This window comes from Natator depressus, chromosome 2 (genome assembly GCF_965152275.1).
Source record: "Natator depressus isolate rNatDep1 chromosome 2, rNatDep2.hap1, whole genome shotgun sequence".
NCBI lineage: Eukaryota > Metazoa > Chordata > Testudines > Cheloniidae > Natator > Natator depressus.
This window is the reverse complement of record NC_134235.1, coordinates 105,984,315-106,005,678: the sequence shown is the minus strand read 5'-3', so window position 1 is coordinate 106,005,678 and position 21,364 is coordinate 105,984,315. Positions and strand designations below refer to the sequence as shown.

General features: G+C 42.5%; 1 protein-coding gene across 1 annotated transcript in view; it reads right to left on the bottom strand.

Moving 5' to 3' along the window:
- Positions 1-21,364, bottom strand: part of MBOAT1 (membrane bound glycerophospholipid O-acyltransferase 1) — an 82,823-nt gene that overhangs the window by 41,895 nt on the left and 19,564 nt on the right. Inside the window, exons 2-4 of the mRNA XM_074943162.1 lie at positions 8,144-8,289; positions 7,335-7,412; positions 3,128-3,223 (exon numbers count right to left, since the gene is read on the bottom strand). Coding sequence (XP_074799263.1) covers positions 3,128-3,223; positions 7,335-7,412; positions 8,144-8,289 — 320 coding nt within the window. The remainder of the gene's footprint in view (positions 1-3,127; positions 3,224-7,334; positions 7,413-8,143; positions 8,290-21,364) is intronic.

Here is a 21,364-nt window from a genome sequence, read left to right as displayed (position 1 = left end):
CTACTACCCATGTTGTACCTGGTCTGTGGATACACAAAGGACTTCGGTCCCCAGAACTGTCATCCCATCACTTCCATTGCCAAAAAAAGAATTTTCTTAATATATTTCCAAGGAAAACAAATGTTTCCATCTAACTCTTTGGAGTGCTTAATACTTCTGTACTTTGTTCTGAATTGGTATAACAGTAAAAGAATACATCTAGGTCAGTTTCCATTGTCAAATGTGTTTTCTTTTTACAAATTGGCTATTCTACCATTGTTGCTAACTTTGGGAACTGAAATAAAACCATCAGGAGGAAAGAAAACACAGCAAAGCATTAAGCATTAGAAGATAAGTCACTGCCTTCAGTGATGATCCTTGCTAAAAAAATTGCTTATAAAGCTTTTCTAGATTTCACATTTGATTATGTTCATTTTTAGGGTGGTTTGCTAGAAATGCTGCCATTTTATTCCTTTGAAGTAAAGTTAGTGTTGATGAAATGTTTTAGCCCAACAGCCCTGGAGAATGAAGTGCTCCATTTATCTACAGCAGAAATATGGCACATGCAGTAAAAAGTGCAAAATTGTGCATCTGTCAGCCAAAAGGCCCTGATTTACACATGGAAAACACCACCTTTCAGGGTGAAAAGGTGGGTCAGTCTCCAAGCCAATTCAAGCATTTGCCTCTCATATGAGGCTATTAATAAGGGTGGGCAATTGGTGCCAATTTTATGACGATTTTTGTGCTGTGAATTTTTCCACTAGGAAAAGTGCAGAGGCCCCTAGCATTTCACATAAGGCATCTGTGTCACCCACAGGCCTTCAGTGAATATTCTTCAAATGGTACTGTTTTTTGCTCATAACAAACTGGCTGAACTCAAACCCATAACCAAAAAATGAGAGGCGCCGTGGCCCCAGTCCAGCAAAGGATTTAAGCTTGTGCATAATTTAATGCACATGAGTAGTCACACTGACTTCAATCATACTGTTCATGTGCACAAAGTTAGGCACACGTTTGAGTGGTTTGCTGGATTGGGACCCATGCCCATTACCAGCCTCCTGAGCTATCACATTCTTTTGATTTTTTCTTTTCAAATGAATCCATTTCTGGTAAAAACTATAATATTACTGCACTGACGGTCTACGTACGCGATAAAAGAAGATGACGTATTATTAGTAGTGCCATTCTTATAAAGTATTAAAAAACACCAAAAATCAACTCACCAGCACAATCCTCTTAGCATCAAGAAGAAGGAAAAAAAATATGTAATTGGGGAAGAGAGAATTAAAAAAAACTAAATAATCCTAAGAACAGTTTATAAATGCCAAAGCAAAGCAGTCAGAAAAGGACTTATAATAAAACATGCATGTTTCACTCTTTCAAAAATGGGATAAAACAGCTTTGCTGGTAGCTGGCCCTTTAAAGCTGGAAGAAACAACCAGCTACAGCTATTCTGGAAGCTCTCTCCCCTTCAAGGGAGAGGGGCAGATGAAGGGTGACCAGATGTCCTGATAAAATCGGGACTGTCCCGATATTGAGCAGTTTGTCCTGCGTCCTGACCGAAGTACGGTTGGGACGCCATTTGTCCCGATATTTTGTTTGGGGCGTGTCTTCCCCCCCCCACACCCCTCCTTAGGCGGCAGTGACAGGCAGGGGGCATGCCTTTTTAATTGTTACACTCACCCTGCGCATCCGGATCTTCGGCAGCAGGTCCTTCAGTTGCTGACAGACTTTGGCAGCGGGTACTTCCTTCTTCGGCGGCAAGATTTATTTCCCGCCGCCGAACGTGCCAGGTGAGTGTAACAATTGAAAAGGCGCTCCCCCTGTGGCGGTCCTGAAATTTTGTATTTAGCATCTGGTCACCCTAGCCAGAAGGCTCCTCTCACATTGTTTTCCCAGCTTGGCAAGAAAGGGCTTTGGGATAATCCAAGGACCGTCTCCCCCAGAGTAGAATCAGAATGAGGAAAGAGAAGGCTTGGGGCCCACTCACCAGGACTGGTCTATTGCACTATCAAGAAAGGAATAAAGAGAACAACAGTCTACCCCACCCAGCCAGACAAACTTAAGGAAGAAGCAGCTTGGGCCAACCTGGCTTGCTGCTTCCTTGGACGCTGAGGGATTGGCAGATAGGAAGATAACCTCGGACCCACTCTACCACCAAAGAGTAACTTTAGAACTTACTCCCCCAACCCCACTCAAGGTGGAGAAGGAGATAAGTAGACCCTCCCCACCTCTGGCAAGATGCTGCTGTGCAAGAACACACACAGGTACTGGCTAATGGAAATACTGAGTCATTCTAACATCATGCATTATTTACTTTGAACAAGTACTTCTTGAAAGATTAAGTAAACAAGATTGCAAGACAACCCTTTGTGGCATTCTTTTAATTGTATTAAATTACAGTCCTAAAATAATTTAATAATAAATTATAATAATTGTTAGCCAATACATATATGGTAGGCTTAGTGTTAATATAAGTATTGGGAAGTTATGTCAACTGAATGTATTATACTCTCCCTACAATTCTGTCCACCCACGTCAGGTATCCCATAAGACGATGCACTAGTTGAAGTAAGCTTTGGCTTAAGGAGACAGGAAAACGGTCTGGGTCGGGACATATGAGTATTTTACCATATTAACAGGTAGGGAGTTATTCTCACAACTGAAATGTCCCAAAGGAAAAGGACAAGATATATGAATATTCTACCCTGGCACAAACCTAAGAGGTTCCTTCATGCCCCTTGATACTTGGAGTGCATGCGTTCAGAACAATGAGATAAGGGGTACATCATGTTACTGAAAAAACAAGGTAGAGGGCAGATTGGTTAAATCTAGTTTCAGATGATGTGCACAGTACCTTTTACTTGTCAATGGGTAGGGGATAAAAAGATGGCTTTAGAAGTGTAAATTTGGGAAGCACACCTTCTGTGTAAAGTGAAGGTAACAATACTACATGAGGTTGCTTCCCAGAACCTGGTATCATATTGAAAGTTTTTTCCTGTTCTTTATTATTATTGGCTTATATCAATAAAACTGAGTGATATTAGTTAATTTGCCTCTTGAATATATTTCATAATGAACCAAAGTGTGATCAAACAATTGACTATACAATTTATCAACAGACATAGTATATGAGCTGGATACTCACCCAGAGAAATCTGTAGTGAGAATACCATAATTAAATATGTAAATTCGGCTAATGTGACACAATGTGAGGTATCCCATGGCTACCACAAAGGAGTACCTAAACAGAACATACAAACAAACAGAACAGTTACCCACCGAAGCAGAGTCAAGACTTTACATTCAGTTCATACAGGCAAAACAAAAAACAAGGGTAAATTTATACGTCAGGATGATAATCAAAATTGAGACACTCAAAATTACTAGTCACTTTGGAAAATTATGTCCTAGAATTCAAGTATTTGAAGCCAGATAACATTTAACATACTGCTGAGATTATCCATTCTCCTTTCTGTTCTGTGTACACACACAGACCAGAAATACTTGAGACTCTCATATTGCAAATCTGTAGGAACCAGGGAGAGAGAGAATATAATTATGCTTTAAGAGTACACAGTAGCTGTACATTGTTTTCAGTGACATTTGGAAGACAATTTATTTTGGCTTTACATGGTCAAATAGGCTGTTATGCAAAGCTTTGCACACAGGAAGTATTCTTTAACTAGGGTTTGAAAAGTCCACTCTCTGGTTTGTGTCCTGAGTGAATGTAAAATTAGGTTAGGCAGGATGGCTAGTGGCACCCCGTATTCTGACATTCTAATGGTTTAAGGCAGTGATACTCAGACCTCAGTGGTTCAGGAGCCAGACTGGCAATCAGCAGTACCCAAAAGAGTCACAGTAGCATGAATTCATTGTTTCATTAAATATGAATAGTACTATAGTAAAACAGTATGAGAGGGGAAATATTTCACACTACTGTGGCTCTTTTGGGTACTGCTGATTCCTAATTTGGCTTCCGAACCACAGAGGTCTGCCATATCTATAATTCTTACAGCAAATAAGTTAGTAACTTAGTGCAAGTTCATAACTTATTGGTTAATAACATAGTAAAAGCACCCTGATTAGTTAACAATTAAATCACACTGTGTTTTGGTATCATGTGCTGCAAAGATATGCAGGAGACACATTAAAGAGATCATGGGCCACATGAGAATGCGGCTCATGGGCCGCAGTCTGAGTATCACTGGTTTAAGGAGTGCAGTGTTGCAGATCCTTGGTGCAGCACAAGGAGGAGTGATACTCAAATCCTGTTACTTCCTCTACCTCTCCTCATTATCCCCGTCCATAACAGAACAGGAAAGAGGCTGCTGGCAGAGGTAGGTTGCCAATGAGAGCCTGGACACAGAGAAGAGCAGGAAGGAGACCAACAGAACCAAGATTCAGCAGAGCAGAAGGGAGCAGCAGAGCACCAGGAGGCTGAAACACCAAACTGAGAAGAGAACAGCAGGTGATCCTAAGAGCCGATCTAGAACTAAGGTCTTCAGGGTCCAACACCACATCAGCAAAAACAGCCAACTGGAGACCAGGACCACAGAGCCCAAGGGGGCAGGCAGGAACCTAATGATTGGGAAATCAAGGCCTTCACACCCAAACAGCAGTGGCACAAACTGACCAGCAGAAGACCAGGCAGGCAGACTGGCAAGTGTGAGGCTGTAGCCACCAGGCCCAAGTCAGGACAAACCAGAATGGGGAACAGAACAGAAGATGATATGGCAAAAGAACTGGCCAGCTGCGGGGGGGCAGGCCTTTGTCCATTTAAGGGAGGTGCATTTAGGCTCACCAGTGACTAATTACTTACCACCCAGGTGATGGGTTTCAGGTGAGGGATCAGGTGACAGCCTGCAGGCTCACCTGGTTCTCAGATAAAAGGTCAGCAAGTAGCTTCATCAGGGAGAGTGACCTGCATGTAGCAGGACGGCTCCTGTAGGAGACCCAGTGTTAGGATGAAAGTCCTAGAAGGCGATTCTCCACACCAGCTAGTTGTAAAACCTGGCTGGAGACACCTGTTGTATGAGCAGGGCAAGAAACCTTATGTGGAAGAGGCTTTAGGAGGAGCCAGGCAGCAGGACCTTATTTATCAGTTTTGAGTATTGATTTTAAAAAATAAACCTATCCCTGGGTTTGACCCACTACAGCCCTCCTGGCTCAAACCAGTAGAGGAAGACAGAACACCAGCTGTGTCGGGGGTAGGCAGCCTATGCAGAGACTGGACTAATGGGGAATAGGAAGGGTGTAGATTAGATTCATTCATGTATTCATACTTTCGTTATTTCCCTTAGTCTCCTTTTTACCTCACTCCATGAGAAATCTCTCGCCTGAGAAAATATACTTTTTTATATTCCTATTATTAATATTCTTGTACATTGCTGAAGGAATGGGGCAAGGCTTGGGGACCCAATGTATTAAAACTGTATGAATAGGCTCAGTCTTTAAACCAGCTGCTGTTGACTACATTTTTCAAGCCCGTTTTAATCCATAACATTTATCATTTAAGTTACTTTTCATGTTGCCTCAATTAATTTGAACATTCTATGTTTGAGCTACAAAACTATTGCTAAGAGTGGGGAATGGCTCTGTTCCAACTTCCCCAGCCCTGCTAAGATTTTCAGCATGTTCCATCACAATTTCAAACCAATGCAGTTCAAAGTATGACTCACTACTGCACTCCAATAGCCAACAACATTATGTAAACTGCCTTCATTTGTGCTGCAACATATGCTATTTTTTCCATCATGAATAATTGGCTAAACAGTAAGAGTGAGAGGAAAATCCTTTAACTTGAATGTATGCCAATTTCTTCTCATTCTCCTATGCAGGCATGAATAAATATTGGATTTCTAGCTGTAGATTTGGTTTCTACAACTTGGTCCACTGATCCAGAACAATAGATTGCTCCCTTCTTTCCCCAAGACACAGGCACCAGTACTGATCAAGAAAGAAACAAAGCGTATTTTAGCACCTTTTCTCTCTGGTCTCTTTTCACACAGGCAGTGTAGTGCTAGTTATCAACTACATCAGGATTTCTGGGATCTAGTTCTGGCTCTGCCTTCTGACTGTGCTAGGTAAACCCTCAGAGAGCCCCTACCAAATTATAAGCAAGCACAGGGATTCTGTCTTCAGGTACAACTGCAGTGACCACGAGCGTATGTCTAAGCCAATGAAGGCGAGTTCTAAAACTTGCACAAAGAGAGTAGACAAGAGGATATATATTACAAACCAACACTAGACCTAATGGGAGCATTAATCCAATAGTCTAAGCAATGCCCAAGTCAACCCAAAACAAAAAGGTGGAATAACTCTCAGGCTGCCAGCTGACCTGTTCCTCTGGATTACTTACATAAACCCGTTTTCCAGGTAACATTACTACCTCCATATCTTCAACTAAGAGCTCAAAATAACAGCAAGTGAAAAGCAATTCCACATGCAGAGAAAGAAGGGATGAACACTAACAAAGAATTACCACTTGAAGGACTCTGAGACAATACATTATCTGTGATTATGTTTTGCAAAATATTGCAAAGAGAATTACTCTACTGCCCTGTAAATCTCTTCTACTGATGCTTCCTATCTTCATACAAGAATCAGCTATGGTTTCAACACAGTTTGCCAATTCTGATCAAGGTACCATCTGCCCAATAAGGTTCAGTGAGACACTAAACATACACCTGGCTAAGGTAGTTTCAGAAACTCTAGGTACCTTTCTTTTTGACCCTAGCATAAGGAATAAATAAAATCTGACAGTCTATAACTTTTACTTTTGGGCTGGTGATGGTTCAATGCTCTCTTGTCATCAAGGCAATGGCATTTCCTGTATTTGCAGTTCTGGGAAGCTCTGTGTTCAGTACCAAAATACTGACTTGTTTCACAAAACACAGATTTTGAACTGCCTGTGATCTTATTCTGACTGCCTAACTAACTCAGGGGTAAATGGGAAACGCATAAAGGCCAAACAGCAAGAGGGAAAAATTAAGAACAGGTTTTTTTAAAACCCATCCTCCAGGACACAATACTGAAGAGAGTGTGGCCTGACATAATCTCCAACAACAACTTAAAGACAAGAGGTCTCCATGTAAATTGCTGAAGCTGCAGGAGGCTAAACTGGGAAAAGTACAAAACGCCCTCCCTCTCTTTGGTAGGCAGATGTGATACACTAACTAAAAATTCACAAAATTTAGACAATACAGTGGATACTCTAGTTAAATCCATAAAACTGCTGCAACTGAGTGGAGGTGGTGAGAACAGAGAGATAAGATACCAGAATGAACTTCTGTGTTGCTGCCAGCCTCTGGATGGAACAGGGTAATTGAATTCTTGTCCCCATGTAACTTTACCTGTGGATGTTGGGAATACTCGCAATGTTCATGATGCCATAGCTCATCATCACCAGTACAAAAATATGGATTGAGTACCTTGAAAACAAAAAGATAAACATTTAGATAGTCTAAAAGTAAGACTGCAGGGCTGATGGGGAAAAAAATATCCCTTTTCTGCCATGTAAGCTAACTAAATTTGAAATACAGCCGGTAAACATGGAACCACCCCACAATGCAGTTTTTACAGAGTGACTAGAACAGTGCTTCGAATAAGAATCCTGTCAACCAGTTTGGGTCTAAAATGTTCTTTTTTAAAAATAATCAAATTGAATACTCAACAATGGATTCATCTCCTCTAATGAAGATATATGTTTATGTCTTCTTAGGCGATGGTGCCTCTTTGATGCCTGCAGTAAACTTGCCATAGATAAATACAACATACATCTACAAGAGAGACAAGGTGGGGGAGGGAATATCTTTTATTGGACCAGCATCTGTTGGTGAGAGAGACAAGCTTTTGAGCTACATAGAGCTCTTCTTCAGCTTGTCTCTCTCACCAACGGAAGTTGGACCAACAGCAGATATTACCTCACCCACCTTGTCTCTCTAATGTTGTGGGACCGACAGGGCTACAACAACACTGTAGATATACATCTGCAAGTCATTACAGTTTGTTCTGGGGCTTTGGGGCGGTTAGGTGGTGGTTGTTTTGCAGGACTGCAACACACAAGTTGTCTCAGGACTGAACACAAATGATCTAGGAAAACTGACATGAAATAAAACATAATTGCTAGCATAATTTGTTTATCTGAAAGTTAAATACTCACCATCCAAAACAGAAAACAGCAAAGTATATTCCAAAGAGAGTGGCAAATGCATGACGAACAACGGAACTGACATTGCTGGGGCTCAAATAAATTCGAAACCAAAAAGCAGCCAACAAGGCAAACAGCTGACAGGCTACAAAATTGACCTAAAACAAAAACAAACAAAAAAAGAAATTTGGAATGTTACTTGGCCATAGGCTTCATTGTTGGAGATCACAACAGCTTCCTCTTGTGACTCTGGAAAAAGCTATATAGAATTTCTCACCTATGATAAGAAACCAGGGTAGATCCAGGAGGAAAAAGAATAAAGGAGTTGACCTTGTTTCATGGGCAAAGCTCCCAGTAAAGTCCCTTTGAAATGAGAGCTTTGCTTGACTAAGGCCAAAAGGATCAAACCCTATGGACCAAAGCGTGGGTCATTTAACAGTCCCATCCAGGAGTAACAGCAGCCCCTGCATGGCTGTTTTTTTATCCTTCCACACAGATGGGCAGGGGTGGAAGTGGGTAGAATCTTGGTTCTTCCCACCACTCGCCATAATGCACCAACCTTCTTGAGGCCTCTCCTCCCGGTGCATGCCCAAGCAGCAGTGGCTGGAAACAATAAGGCCCATAATAAGGAGTTCTGCTAATTAAAACAGAAATTAGCCATGGTAATGGGAACTGCCAACCTCAAGAGTGAGGCTTGTGAGTGCAGGAGACAGAGCCATCAAGTGGAATTCACTCTCAGAATAGCCACAAGCCTCCGTGCATTCAAAGCAAAACACAAAACTTGCTTCTTCCACTGCCCTTCCCCTCAGTTGCCGCCCAAAAACCCCACAGAGTTAAAACAAATAAAGCTCTTTTGTTCTTTCTAATAAATGTGTAAGGTGCTCAGATACCTCAGTGATGGACAGGATATGGAAACCTAGACAGATAAAATTAGATTTACTTTATTTTGCTGCACTTGTTTTCTTGAACATTCACCTCAGGCTCTTTGGCAACGTACTAAGCTGTGAATCTAGACCAAGTTAGCATATCACATTGGGAAATCCTTTGAACTAAGGCTGCCTAAGCGCTGCTGGTTCTGACTTATTTTCCACATGAAAGTCACATATTAAATAAACAGTTCAGGGATGTCGTCTCTTACGGTATGTCTACACTGCAAAGTAAGCCCAGGGTTAGTAGAACTCAAGTTAGTAGACCCTGGGTTTGTTAACCTAGGGCTTGAGCATCTACACTCATTTGTAACTTCAGGTTAGGAATTGTTGAACCCTGAGACCCAACCTGGGGCTCCAATATCTACACCTCATTATGTATGCCCAACTCCAATCACCCATATCCCAGCCTTCCTAGCATCTCCCAAAATGTGGCCACTCTAGCCCTTTCTTTGTGGTACAGTGTGGGGAAACTTGACTGTCCAGAGAACAAAGAAAGTTGGCCTGTGTGGTTGTGAAATAATTTTGACAAACTCCCAGACTTTGAGTCCAATAGGGCTGCATCTACGTTGCAAATTCCTGGCTCGACTCAGGCTCAGACCCTCCACCCCCATGGGGTGCCAGGATCCTGCTCCAAGCCCTGGGCTAGCACTATTTGTGTGTATACAGAAGGGGGGTTAGTCTTGAGCCTCAGTTTGAACCCTGGGCTTACACTGAAGTACAGACATACCTTTAAGGTCTTTGGCATGGCAGAGCACATTCATATTCAGCATGGTCCTGTTGCAGTGAAAGCTGTCTGTAAATATTTTTTGGTTCAGTTATTAAACAAAACTATTTATTTCAGTATTGATAAAATGGAAATTGCTGCCGGTCTAAAGTTCAAAACATGTAGGATTTCAGCCTCAAGCTCTTTGGAGCAGAGCCAGTCTCTTCTTGTGTCTTTTGCAACCTCATAATACAGTCAACACTTAAACAATAAAAGGCATGATATGATTACGACTCAGGAGTAAATAGAGGAGCCTTCTCCCACCATGACAATACTTTAAGCCTGTCTGAATAAAGGAATTACTCCTCCCATCTGTATCAAGCATTAAAAGCAGATGTAAAGAGCATCTCAGAGAAAGCCATTTGCAGTGCACAACAAGATGACTTTATTGGTCTTACAAAACCCAGGAACTATTGTACAAATTCTTGAGCACAGGCTGCTGTCACATTATGTATTAACAGACTGTTTAAATTTAGAGCACCAACCTCACATAGTCAGGCTTAGCACAGTACGGGGGTCCAATGAGATCTGGAAGCAGAGGAGGACATCTATTCCACAAGTCTGCAAAGTGGCAGTATAGCCACTCCATGGCCACTGCTACAGCCCAAAGGCTCAGGTTGTGCTCAATGTATGTGGGACCACGTGGGTATGCCTACTTGGCAATGTACTTGCCCTCAAAGCCTGCCCCAACCCCTTTCGTTTGGGGCTGTACATAGGTAAGCTTTGATGGAGCTAAGCTGCATGGCAGGCTGGAATGCTGAGCCACTATGCAGGCTCCTCAAAGCCCACCCCACCTACCCACAATGGACAGAGAGGGAGAGAACGTGGACTTTGACCTGCATATCTGTTTAAAAGACAAAACAACAACACCCCGTTTTTTGGGAGCAGTAGTCATGGAAAACTCACCAGCAAAGGCAACAACAAAAAACATAGTATTTACTTTTCCCCCACTCACTATTTCATTGACCATTCGATCCAAGATCTTGGTTGTGCCTTAGACCTTCAGAGTCACAATTCCCTCCCTGTGCTGCTTTTGGGGCAGTACAGCTACATGTTGCTCCTTACACTGGGATAAAAGTAAAAGCAAACTCCAGCCCTAACTTTCATTCTACTTTCAATGCTTAAAGGCAATTTCTTTATAAGAAGCTCCAGTGCCATAGATCTAATTTACATGGAGAGTGATAATCTTGGAACTGTAATTTTCACTTAACCCTCTTGCCCTGAATTAAACTAACAGTAGCCTTCAGCACCATGGTTACAACATGCCATTAACGCAGGAAATCTAATTTAGAAAGCTAACAATTTAGAAGTAATTTACAGTATCTGAAAAGGAAGGTTAGAGTGAGGGAATCAAAGAAGAACAAATTGAAATAGCAGCGCCCCTGAAAGTCATTTTGAAAGTAAATGACTAAGTACTACTCTAAAGGGAATGAGAAAGCAGTATAAATTGGCATGGTTTTCAAGATCAAACACTTTGTTTTCTAACTGTTTCACAGAAGCAGAAGGATGTGGTTTACAATGCTAAGAAACTGCCTCTTCACTGACTGAGGGCACACTCACCCCTACCCTGATCATCTCCTCCTTCTTCTCACCGGCTATGACCCAAACGCTAATGCGCATTCAACATCCTTTCCTCCACATCCTTATCCAACTGATAAAGATACTCCAACAAGAATATGCTGTATTTTTGTATTTTTGTTTCATTTTGTTTAGTGCTAATGGGCACAATTATCTAAAATCTGTTCCTTACAGGTTTTCTATCAACCAAGAAACCAGTGTGCATAAATTACGCTTGAACCATTTTCTTCTTCTGCATCTTGGGCAATATGTAATGTGATGCCTTAAATATATCTATGGTTTTTCACCCCCTAACTATACTATGATAAGACATAACACTAAGCATTGTTTGCAATTTTATTAGAGAAAACACCCATGCAATTTATATATATATTTAATACAGTAGAACCTCAGAATCACGAATGCCTCTGGAATGGAGGTTGTTTGTAACTCTGAACAAAACGTTATGCTTGTTCTTTCAAAAGTTTACAACTGAACATTGACTTGTTACACCTTTGAAACTTTACTATACAGAGGAAAAATGCTGCTTTATCCCTCCGCTCCCTTTTTAGTAGTTTACTTTTAACACAGTACTGTACTATATTTGCTTCTCCCCTACCCCACAGCTGCCTGATTGCGTACTTCCGTTCCAAATGAGGTGTGTAGTTTACTGGTCAGTTCATAACTCTGGTGTTTGAAACTCTGATGTTCTACTGTACCTACACAAGTCTGCACAAAATGGTGTGGTATAAAGGTTTTATTCACATTGCAGGATCAGGGCCTTAGTTACCATAAAAGACTGATTTTCAGAGGTCCTGAATGCTCACAGCTCCCACTGACTGCCAGTGGAGTTGCAGGTGCTCAACACTTCTACAAATCACTACCCATAAGTTCAGCTGTGCAAGGCTCAAAAAAATCTAAACATTTATCCACAAGTCTTTTCTAAACTTAAAATTGTCACAGATTTAAAGTCTTTTTTCACAGGATCTTCCAGGGCTTGATGCAAATGCTGGCCTCACTGGAAAGCTGGGAATCCTTTTCCCAGTGGTATAAAGTTCCCATTTCTAACCATGTAGTGTGGTTTAAAGCTGCAGCTTTTTATTGTCGAGAAAAATTGGTTTTCATGACAGTCCAAATCTTGTCCATTCTCTGCATCAGGGAAACTAATTCTGAGGGAGGGCAGAATTCTACATCTCAGGAGAAGAGGAAAAGAAACAGTCAACAGTGCATAATAAATTATCACATGCATATCATATGTTGTGTGTGTGTGTGTGTGTGTGTGTGTGTGAGTGAGAGTGTGTGTGAGAGAGAGAGAGACATACATACAGAGAGAGAGAGAGTGGGGTTATAACACAATAAGCATACTGCAGTTTATTATGCAGATTCCTTTGGGACCTTTTGCTTACCATACATATTTGGAGGTAGTTAAGTAAGGTTGCTATGAAGAACAAACATTTCCCCTAATTTTCAAAACTGAGCAAATGTCTATGCTTTAAAGTAACTTTATATGATACAATTTGTGTGCACTCAATGCTGGATCACAAAGAAGGAAAGTTCATTCCTTCTCCCTGACCCCAAAATCCCTAGCTGTGGGAATTGCCACATTGGCAGAAGAGCATAAAACCACCCTCCTTTTGATTCATACCATTTCTGTTGTTGGTGTTGCTAACAGCACAGTGGAAATAATGAATTAGGGGATTCTGAATGTTGACTTAGGAAAATAATTATTCACTTATCTTAAAAATGATCCCTTCCGTTTCAAGCCTACAATTATTTGTATATTACATAACCCATCTTTTAACTGCTCATGCCCATTCAATGTTGCCTTCGGATCTTTTCATTTCAAACTTCTTCAGCCTTGACAACATGAAAGAAATGCATTGGCTTTCTACAAAGCCGATTTCTACTGAATAAGATACAATAAATGAGCCATCAGAGCACATAGTACGCCGCCAAGGCCAGCCTTGGAAAGATACCACCATCCCCTCAGTTTTCATTATTCAGCTTGTCTCTTGGTCCATCAGTCAGCTGGTGAAGGCAGCAATATAATGCAGCAGCAAGGCACTCTGCCACTGAAGAAAGAGAGAAGCTGGGGCAACTCCAACCATGCAGTTAATAAAGGAATGGTACTGGATGGACTGCTACTGAGAGCTCCTCAACCAGAGAACAGTAGCTGCAAAGTTAAGCCTTAAGTCTGGGGAATCAGGTAGCTGACATAAGAACGGCCATACTACGTCAGATCAAAGGTCCATCTAGCTCAGTATCCTGTCCTCCGACAGTGGCCAATGCCAGGTGCCCCAGAGGGAATGAACAGAACAGGTAATCATCAAGTGATCCATCCCCTTTCACCCATTCCCAGCTTCTGGCAAACAGAGGCTAGGGACACCATCCCTGCCCATCCTAGTTAATAGCCACCGATGGACCTATCCTCCATGAATTTATCTAGTTCTTTTTTGAACCCTGTTATAGTCTTGGTCTTCTCAACATCCTCTGACAAGGAGTTCCACAGGTTGACTGTGCATTGTGTGAAAAAATACTTCCTTTTGTTTGTTTTAAACCTGCTGCCTATTAATTTCATTTGGTGACCCCTAATTTTTGTGCTATGAGAAGGAATAAATAACACTTCCTTATTTACTTTCTCTTTGACAGACCAAGGGAATCCTCACTGCATAGTGTTGTCGGTAGCTACCGGCGTGGGGCTCTGCTCTTGTTTGATGATGATAACAGTTGGTTGCGTGCGTGTTCCCTCTGTGTGCTGCCCCAGCTCTGCGCAGACAGCTAACACAGCAGACCCCGAGAGAACCCCCAAAAACCACAGACTCTAGTAAGGTACGAAGGAACCTGAGCCAGGTTTATTGTCAAACGAAGCACAGTAATAGTTCCCTGTAGACTTTACAGGGCATACTATGAATTTGTGCTCCCTGGCAATGGACACAGCTCAGTCAGTGGCGGGACACTCCACTGCCCCCTAGGCTGGACAACGATGTGTGCTCCCGGACCTATTTCTATACAGTTGCAGGACAGATTACTCATCATAGTTCAAACGAATCTACCCATCATGTTGTCCTTTTGACCCTGTCTTTAAGATGCACCTGCCTGTTGCTTGTTATGTCTGTGGAGTGTTCTGATGCCGTCTTGGCGCAAGTTCCTCTCATTAGCACTTATGTGCGTGTGCACGTGCTTCTAACAACCTTTTCTTGCCAACTTCTGTGAGTGGGACCTGCCTCTGGCTCACAGCCCAGCTTTGTTTAACACTGCCTGGAAGTACTTTGGTTCAGGCTTCAGGCCTCAGACTGGGCCTCTGATACAAGAGTTTATGTTTCAGGGCCTCCTCTTACTACACATAGCATGGATGGTGAAGAAAGGAATTAAATTGCATGGTTTTTTTCTATATTCATTCTATTTTTCCTCATGAACAATTACTTATTGCGTTTGTCATAGGACCCTGAAATCCAAACTGCATCTGAAAACCTCCTAACCAAATCAAACCAAGCGACCAACAGCCCACTGTCTGGACTCTGTGAATGACATTATCTAAACATACTCCTATCGATTATATGATTCTCCTGTACTTACAATACTGTAGGTAGGTCATCATTACCAAAAAGAGGTCACCTTTAAAGGGCCCAGTCATCCTCACTTTATTTTTAATAAGAGGAGACAGTGATCTGGCAGATGTGGCTGATCGGCAAAAGGGGGAGAAGTGATCACTTCCAGGCATCAGCCCCCGACCCCCAGGTTTGGAGCCCCTACGTGGGCATGTCTGAGAACAGAGAGGGCATATGACGCAAGAGGGCCACTCTCCACCTTATCATTCCCAGACACTCCGTAAGATAAAGCTGACCCCTTTTGCACTACCCTGTATGTGTTTCCCTTACATTCAACACCCACAGCAGGATGCTTTTAGGGACAGAAGTCAATGGGCAGGGAGCCAAAAGGAGGGTCCAAGACAGCAATGTGCAGAGACCCTGGCCTCAGACAGGTGTCCCAAGATCTCTACAGACCTCATGACATTGGAGGATGTAGTAAACGGAACCTGCTGCCTCTCCCACCAAGAAACAAACCCAGCTCGCCCAATGGAATGATGAAATTGAAACAAAGCTAGAGGGAATCCAAAGTTTCCTGTTCCCTGCACAGTTTTTTCCAAAGTAGTGGACAAACTGGCCCCATGACCAGAATAGTTAGTGATTCATCACATTCCTACAACAGGAGGAAAGCGACAGAAAGGTATGACAGCTCCACAGAGAAGTAAATAGTGTGTTGTCCTCTCTCTTGAAAACTATCGTTGAAACCACAGAAAAACCTATAAAGAAGAAGAGGGAAAATACTTTCCCTTGCTCGGAAATTCTTGGAACATTTAGAGTCAGGACACAGAAGATTTAGAGCTGGTAATTCCCTGGCTTCACCCTTATAATAAATCACTAAAAATACTCCTGGTCACTGCTTCACCCAGGTTGTATTGGGTTACTCACCTCTCGCTTTAAAAAAAAAAAAAAAAAAAAAAGAGTTTCTTTCCATTGATCCTGCAATAATCCTAGCATATGCAAATCGCCCACAAGTCTGACCACAAAATACCTTGCTTTTCCTTTATTATTCTTTCCCCTTATACTTGCTCAAAAACTGACCTCACTTGCCAAAATGTAGGAGAATGGACTAGATTGACAATAATTCTCTCCAAACTCAAAATGGCAGCACATAGAGGCACGTCTGGATAGAATCTGAACTTCAGTGATCTCTGGCTGCCAAAACAATCCCAGCTAAACAGCGGCAATTAACTTTCAGGCTGGAGTCTGCTCTGAACTGGCCCAAGATTACAGGAATGCAAAAGTGGCAGTAAGTCACTTTTACTTCTTGCCCTAAGGTCCTGTGCTGAGCAGTATTCAGCCAGACCTGATGATCAGGCTCTAAATCTGTTTTACTTACTAAGCAGGTACAGCACGGTCAGCAGCAGAGCTGCCAGTATGCCTTCATCCTCAGGACAAGCAGATAATCAAAGCTTCAAGACATGTTAATATTGGCCCTGCCTACAAGGGAGCTATTTAGTCCCAGGTACTATGTTGATACCTGTCAACTGGAACCAGCACTGTATCTAGCAAGTAATTTCTCATAGGCCACCAAACAGATGTTCTCAGCACTCAGGAAAGCATTAAGGATCAGTGATGGTGAATAAGACTAAAGGTTGCAGGGATTCATTCTTAACTCAAACGCCAGGCAGCATTGTTTGGTTAACATTTTAATAAGGGGCCCCCATAGAAATTTCCCCATTAGTCAGAGATGTGTATTTCTGCAGAGGAAAAGAAAGAGATTTGGAAGTGTAATCATTTGTTTTCTCCATGAGGCTTATTATATAAATAACCAAGGGTGCCACTTGGCAAACAAATATAATTAAGTGCACTTTGCTGAAAATGTTTATACTTTGATTCTGAAAATTAAACAGAATATTTTGATAGCATCGAACAACAGCCAAATTGTGATGTTTGAAATTGGATGTGTGTGCACGTGTCTGTGGAGTTACTATTGGGGGTGAGAGTTGGGAATATACCCAAAAGGAATTTCTTAAATATACCTGACACTTCCTGGAATCTGGGCCATTCCAAAGGCAACATTTTTCCTCTTCTGAAGCATTTTTATGAGCTCAAAGGACAAATTCTCTCTGGCAGGGATGATTTAACTCTATCCAGAGAGAGGGTGAACTCCACCCAAAGCAGGGAAATCACCATATCTGCCCCTGCTACTGGGAGGGGAAATTTTAGGGCTGTGTGCACTAACAGGAGCTGTACAACTTATCTCCACGCACATATCTCAAGAATATTGAACTGTGATACTGTTTTCATGAGTAAATTCTGCTGATTTCCTACTTACAGGGTAAATAATCTTTGTTGTTTACACTCTAAAGTTGAAACAGATGTTCTTTCTGGATTACCTTTAAGAAGCCATTAAAGGAATAATCACTAGTAGGACATGTGATATAGCTGTGGAATAGATTAAATCTGTAGTCATTGGAAATTTAGAAAGGAAAATAATTAAATGAAAAGTAGTCTTGAAAAATCTAACCTGTAACTTAATTCTATGTTAGAAATCATGCAAGTCTGTATGCTTACCTTTAACGGCTGATTGATCCACGGCTCTATTTTGCTCTCAACAACTCTTATACTGAACTGTAACTATTCTGTATACTGCACAGATGTTTAAATAGTGCTCAGTTATGAGCAATGATGTTCTGCCACAACCCAGTTCTCTCAATGGATAATACCAGTAACTTCCTATGATAGATACAAAGGAATTCCGAGATAGCCAGGAGTACTTAGAAAACTTCAGTAATTCAGGGGTTTTCTAATCACGACACCTTAAGAGATTAGCTATGAAGCACATTAGTAGCCCAGACTGTAATAATGCCAATGTTTTATACTGATAATAGAAACTTTCATCTTGAAAAGTGCTTTACAAATAAAACAAAACAACAACAATAATAAAAAAATAATATTAATTCCACGCGTCTCTGAAATGCTGCCACCTCTTGTGGCAGATGTTTAAGAGCAATACTACAAGCCAATCCACAACACAGGATAGAAACTGAACAATACTTGAAGGAATAACATAAGTGACATATAATTATCCAAACTGGAACTGTGCCAGGAAAACAGGACTAACACCCTTACTTTTGCAAAAAGTGCTATAGGATTGTTATTTACCACCCCAAGTGATTGGGACCTTGATTTCACAAATCACCTGAAAGATGGCATCTCCTGCCTTCCTAACCAGCGTGCTGGAACACTGGTTCAACGCTGAATCAGAGGGAAGTGTACTACCTTCACTGGCTTTTCTCTGTCGGTCTCCTTTTAAAGTACTGATGACCAGACTTACCCTGCTTAAATGACGATGTGTAAATTGAAGTGAAATGGTTTTGGAATTGTGAAAAGGAAAAGAAAAGTGACAACTCAAGAGGATGTATCTACTTAGAAACGGCTCAAAGACTGCACCAGTGGCAGTCCTTGTTTTTCCAGAAAAGGAGAAGCTTTAATTTTACCCTCTTGGTAGTCACTTCCCCACCTTGCTAACTTGAAATTCATAAGCACCCACGCCTAGCAACCCAAACCAACAAAACACTTGTTATACAATATTTCATTTTACAACATAGTTTAGCTAGGTCATGAAAGCCCTTTCATCACTAGAAATGCATCTGAGTTGCATGAATGGAATTACAATGCCTGCTGAGATAGCCTTTCCCTGAATAACCTGAAGTACCAAATTTGAGTTTTAACCAAATTGTCCATGTTGCATTACAGAAATCCAAATCTGAGCCAAAGATTTAGAAGAATATTATAGTAACCAACATACGTCTGAGAATCAGCATTTTTATCTATATACTTGCTTACCAGTAGAGCCCAACCCATGCCTCCTGATTAACAAGGATTAAAATACTACTACCAGGAAGCAATCAAAAGAAACACTGGGAGGTTTACTTTGTGGTATATACCCTGTAAATAATTCCTTTAGGTAAAAGGGCACAGAGCTTGGGTGGTGTGACAGGGCCTCCCAGCTATGTGGATCCTCGGGATTCAGAAGCAAGAGACAGCTGCACTGCCAGCAGCCAATGTGTACTGCTCTGTTGCCCCTCATCCCCTCCCCGCACCGCCAAGGCAGCCTGGAACCCCCTCTTACTGCTCAGTAGCAATGCAGAGGAGATTTGTTCCAAGCTCTAACTTCTAACTGGTGGAAATCTAGGGGCTCTGCAAGAGATAGTAATGTGAAGAGCAGTCAACCCTGCCTTGCCCCATCCTCAGCCTTCTCCAAAATCCCACAGAGCCCCAGAGAATCCCGTGTGCTGGACAAACAGTGCCACCTTGTTCTTTTCCATGTGGTCAGAGGCAGACTTAAGCAGCAGCTGATGCTCTGACCCTTAGGGCTTGACTACACTGGCAAGTTTCTGCACAGTAAAGCAGCTTTTTGCGCTCAAACTGCAGATGTCTACACACTGCCATGCCACTTTGTGCGCAGAAACTCCTCAGTTGCAGCACTGCAAAAAAACCCACCTTGACGAGAGTCGTAAGGCTATTCGCACAGAGGCTCCAGTGCTCTATTGCCAGTGTAGACACTTGATTGCTTTCTGCGCTGTAATCGGCCTCCAGAGCTGTCCCATAATGCCTCAAGTGACCACTCTGCTCATTGTTTTGAACTCCGCAGCCCTAGAGACATGCACCCCTCCCCTTTCAAAGCACCGTTTCCGACAGCCATTGAGTGCTGTTTAGAGAGATTGCTGTGCAGAGAGCCCAGGGTGGGAGGTGGGGGCTGATGTCATGGTTTCCCCCTTCCCCTGCCTCAGTTGCTTCCTGACACTGTCTGAACTTCGAAAACAGCATGTGGACACACACTGGCCCCCAAAACACACTGTCTCCCCCACATACACACTCCTGTCACACACTCTCCCCCCGCCCACTTCAGTTGAAAAGCAACTGGCAATCTAGTAGGATGCCCATGGAACAATGGGATTGGGAAACCTGCATCATGTGACGCTGTGCCTGCCCCATGAGCCATTGCAAACTGATCCCAAAGCACCCTGCCACCAGTTGCACAGTGGGATAGCTACCACAATGCACTGCTGTCTCTGTCGTTGCAAGAGCTGCTCATGTGGATGCGCTCCAGTGTCACAAGGAGCACAGTGTGGACACACAATAGTGGTTTAATTGCAGCGTTTTAATAAAAGCGGTATAACTTGTGGCACAGAAACTTGCCAGTGTAGACATACCCTTAAGATTACACAGGTCCTGGCTTGTTATAAAATTAAACAGATTTACCTGTCCATTTCCTATAAGTGAATACCTGGCTGGTAAATACAGTGCCTGAGTGGTCTCTTCACACCTTATATGGTCTCCAACAAAGCAAAGGGCTTTTATCTTCATAGGAATCCTCAAAAGTGTTTACTTAATCCTGTTCCTCCATCACCACTGCCACAGGAGCCATAGCAACCAGGCAGCATTCAGTCCTGGTCTACACTACACAGATCCAGATTCAACCCAATTATGTCAGTGTACACACTACAGTCTTGTCCCGCCGATGTAAGTGCCGTAATGCACTGACATCATAACTCCATCTCCATGAGAGGCATAGGGCATATGTCAGTGTACATAGGGCAATGCAGTGTCTGTGTAGACACTGTATTACTTACAGGGGCTGTTGGCTGTCTTGTCAATTTCACGGCTCCATGCTAGAAATTGACAAGGAAGCCAGGTAGCTAGAGCCCAGCTGCCCCCAGGCTCCCCACTTCAAGCTGGGCTGCTGCTTGGAGGCTCCCCACTAAGGGAGGCAAGAAGCCAGCGGGCAGCTGACCCACGGTTCCAGCTGGGAGTAGGGAGGCAAAAGCTGAAGAGACAAGGCAGCTGGGCTCCCAGCAGGGAGTGCTGGCTCTCAGCCACCCCCCCCCCACCCCCCCACCTCTCTTCAGTCAGTGGAAGCGCTCGTGGTGAGGACGCACACCACCAACAGAAGAAGGGTAGTGTGGACATCAGCCATTGCAGTAATTAATGCAGTGGCTGTACTTAGGGCTGTAGTGTAGTCATGCCCTCAGTAATGAAAGGGAAACAGGCAGCCAAGCACTAGCTAGACATCTTGGACAGGTTTAGTCAGGTAAGGGCTTGACACAAGACAAACAGACTGAAGCTTCTTTAACTCCTAGAACCTAGAACTCTTGCCAGCCAAACAAGTCCTTGGGAGGATTTTTATCTAAATACAGCCTCCAGAGGATTACCCTCTATGGTTTTTATTTTCTCAAGATTCTTTTATAAACAGTTATAAGTAACAATGCACTAACGTGGTAGTGCAAAAGAGATCTGCAATGTTTGTTCAGTATTAACGGTTTATTTCGGACAGCAAGTTGGAGTTCGGCAAGTCAAATATTTCCTTGTAATATCTGACTATGCCACTCAGACAAGAATACAGCATACACTTCGATTTTCTTTCAGAAGTGAACAAACAACATGCATTTGC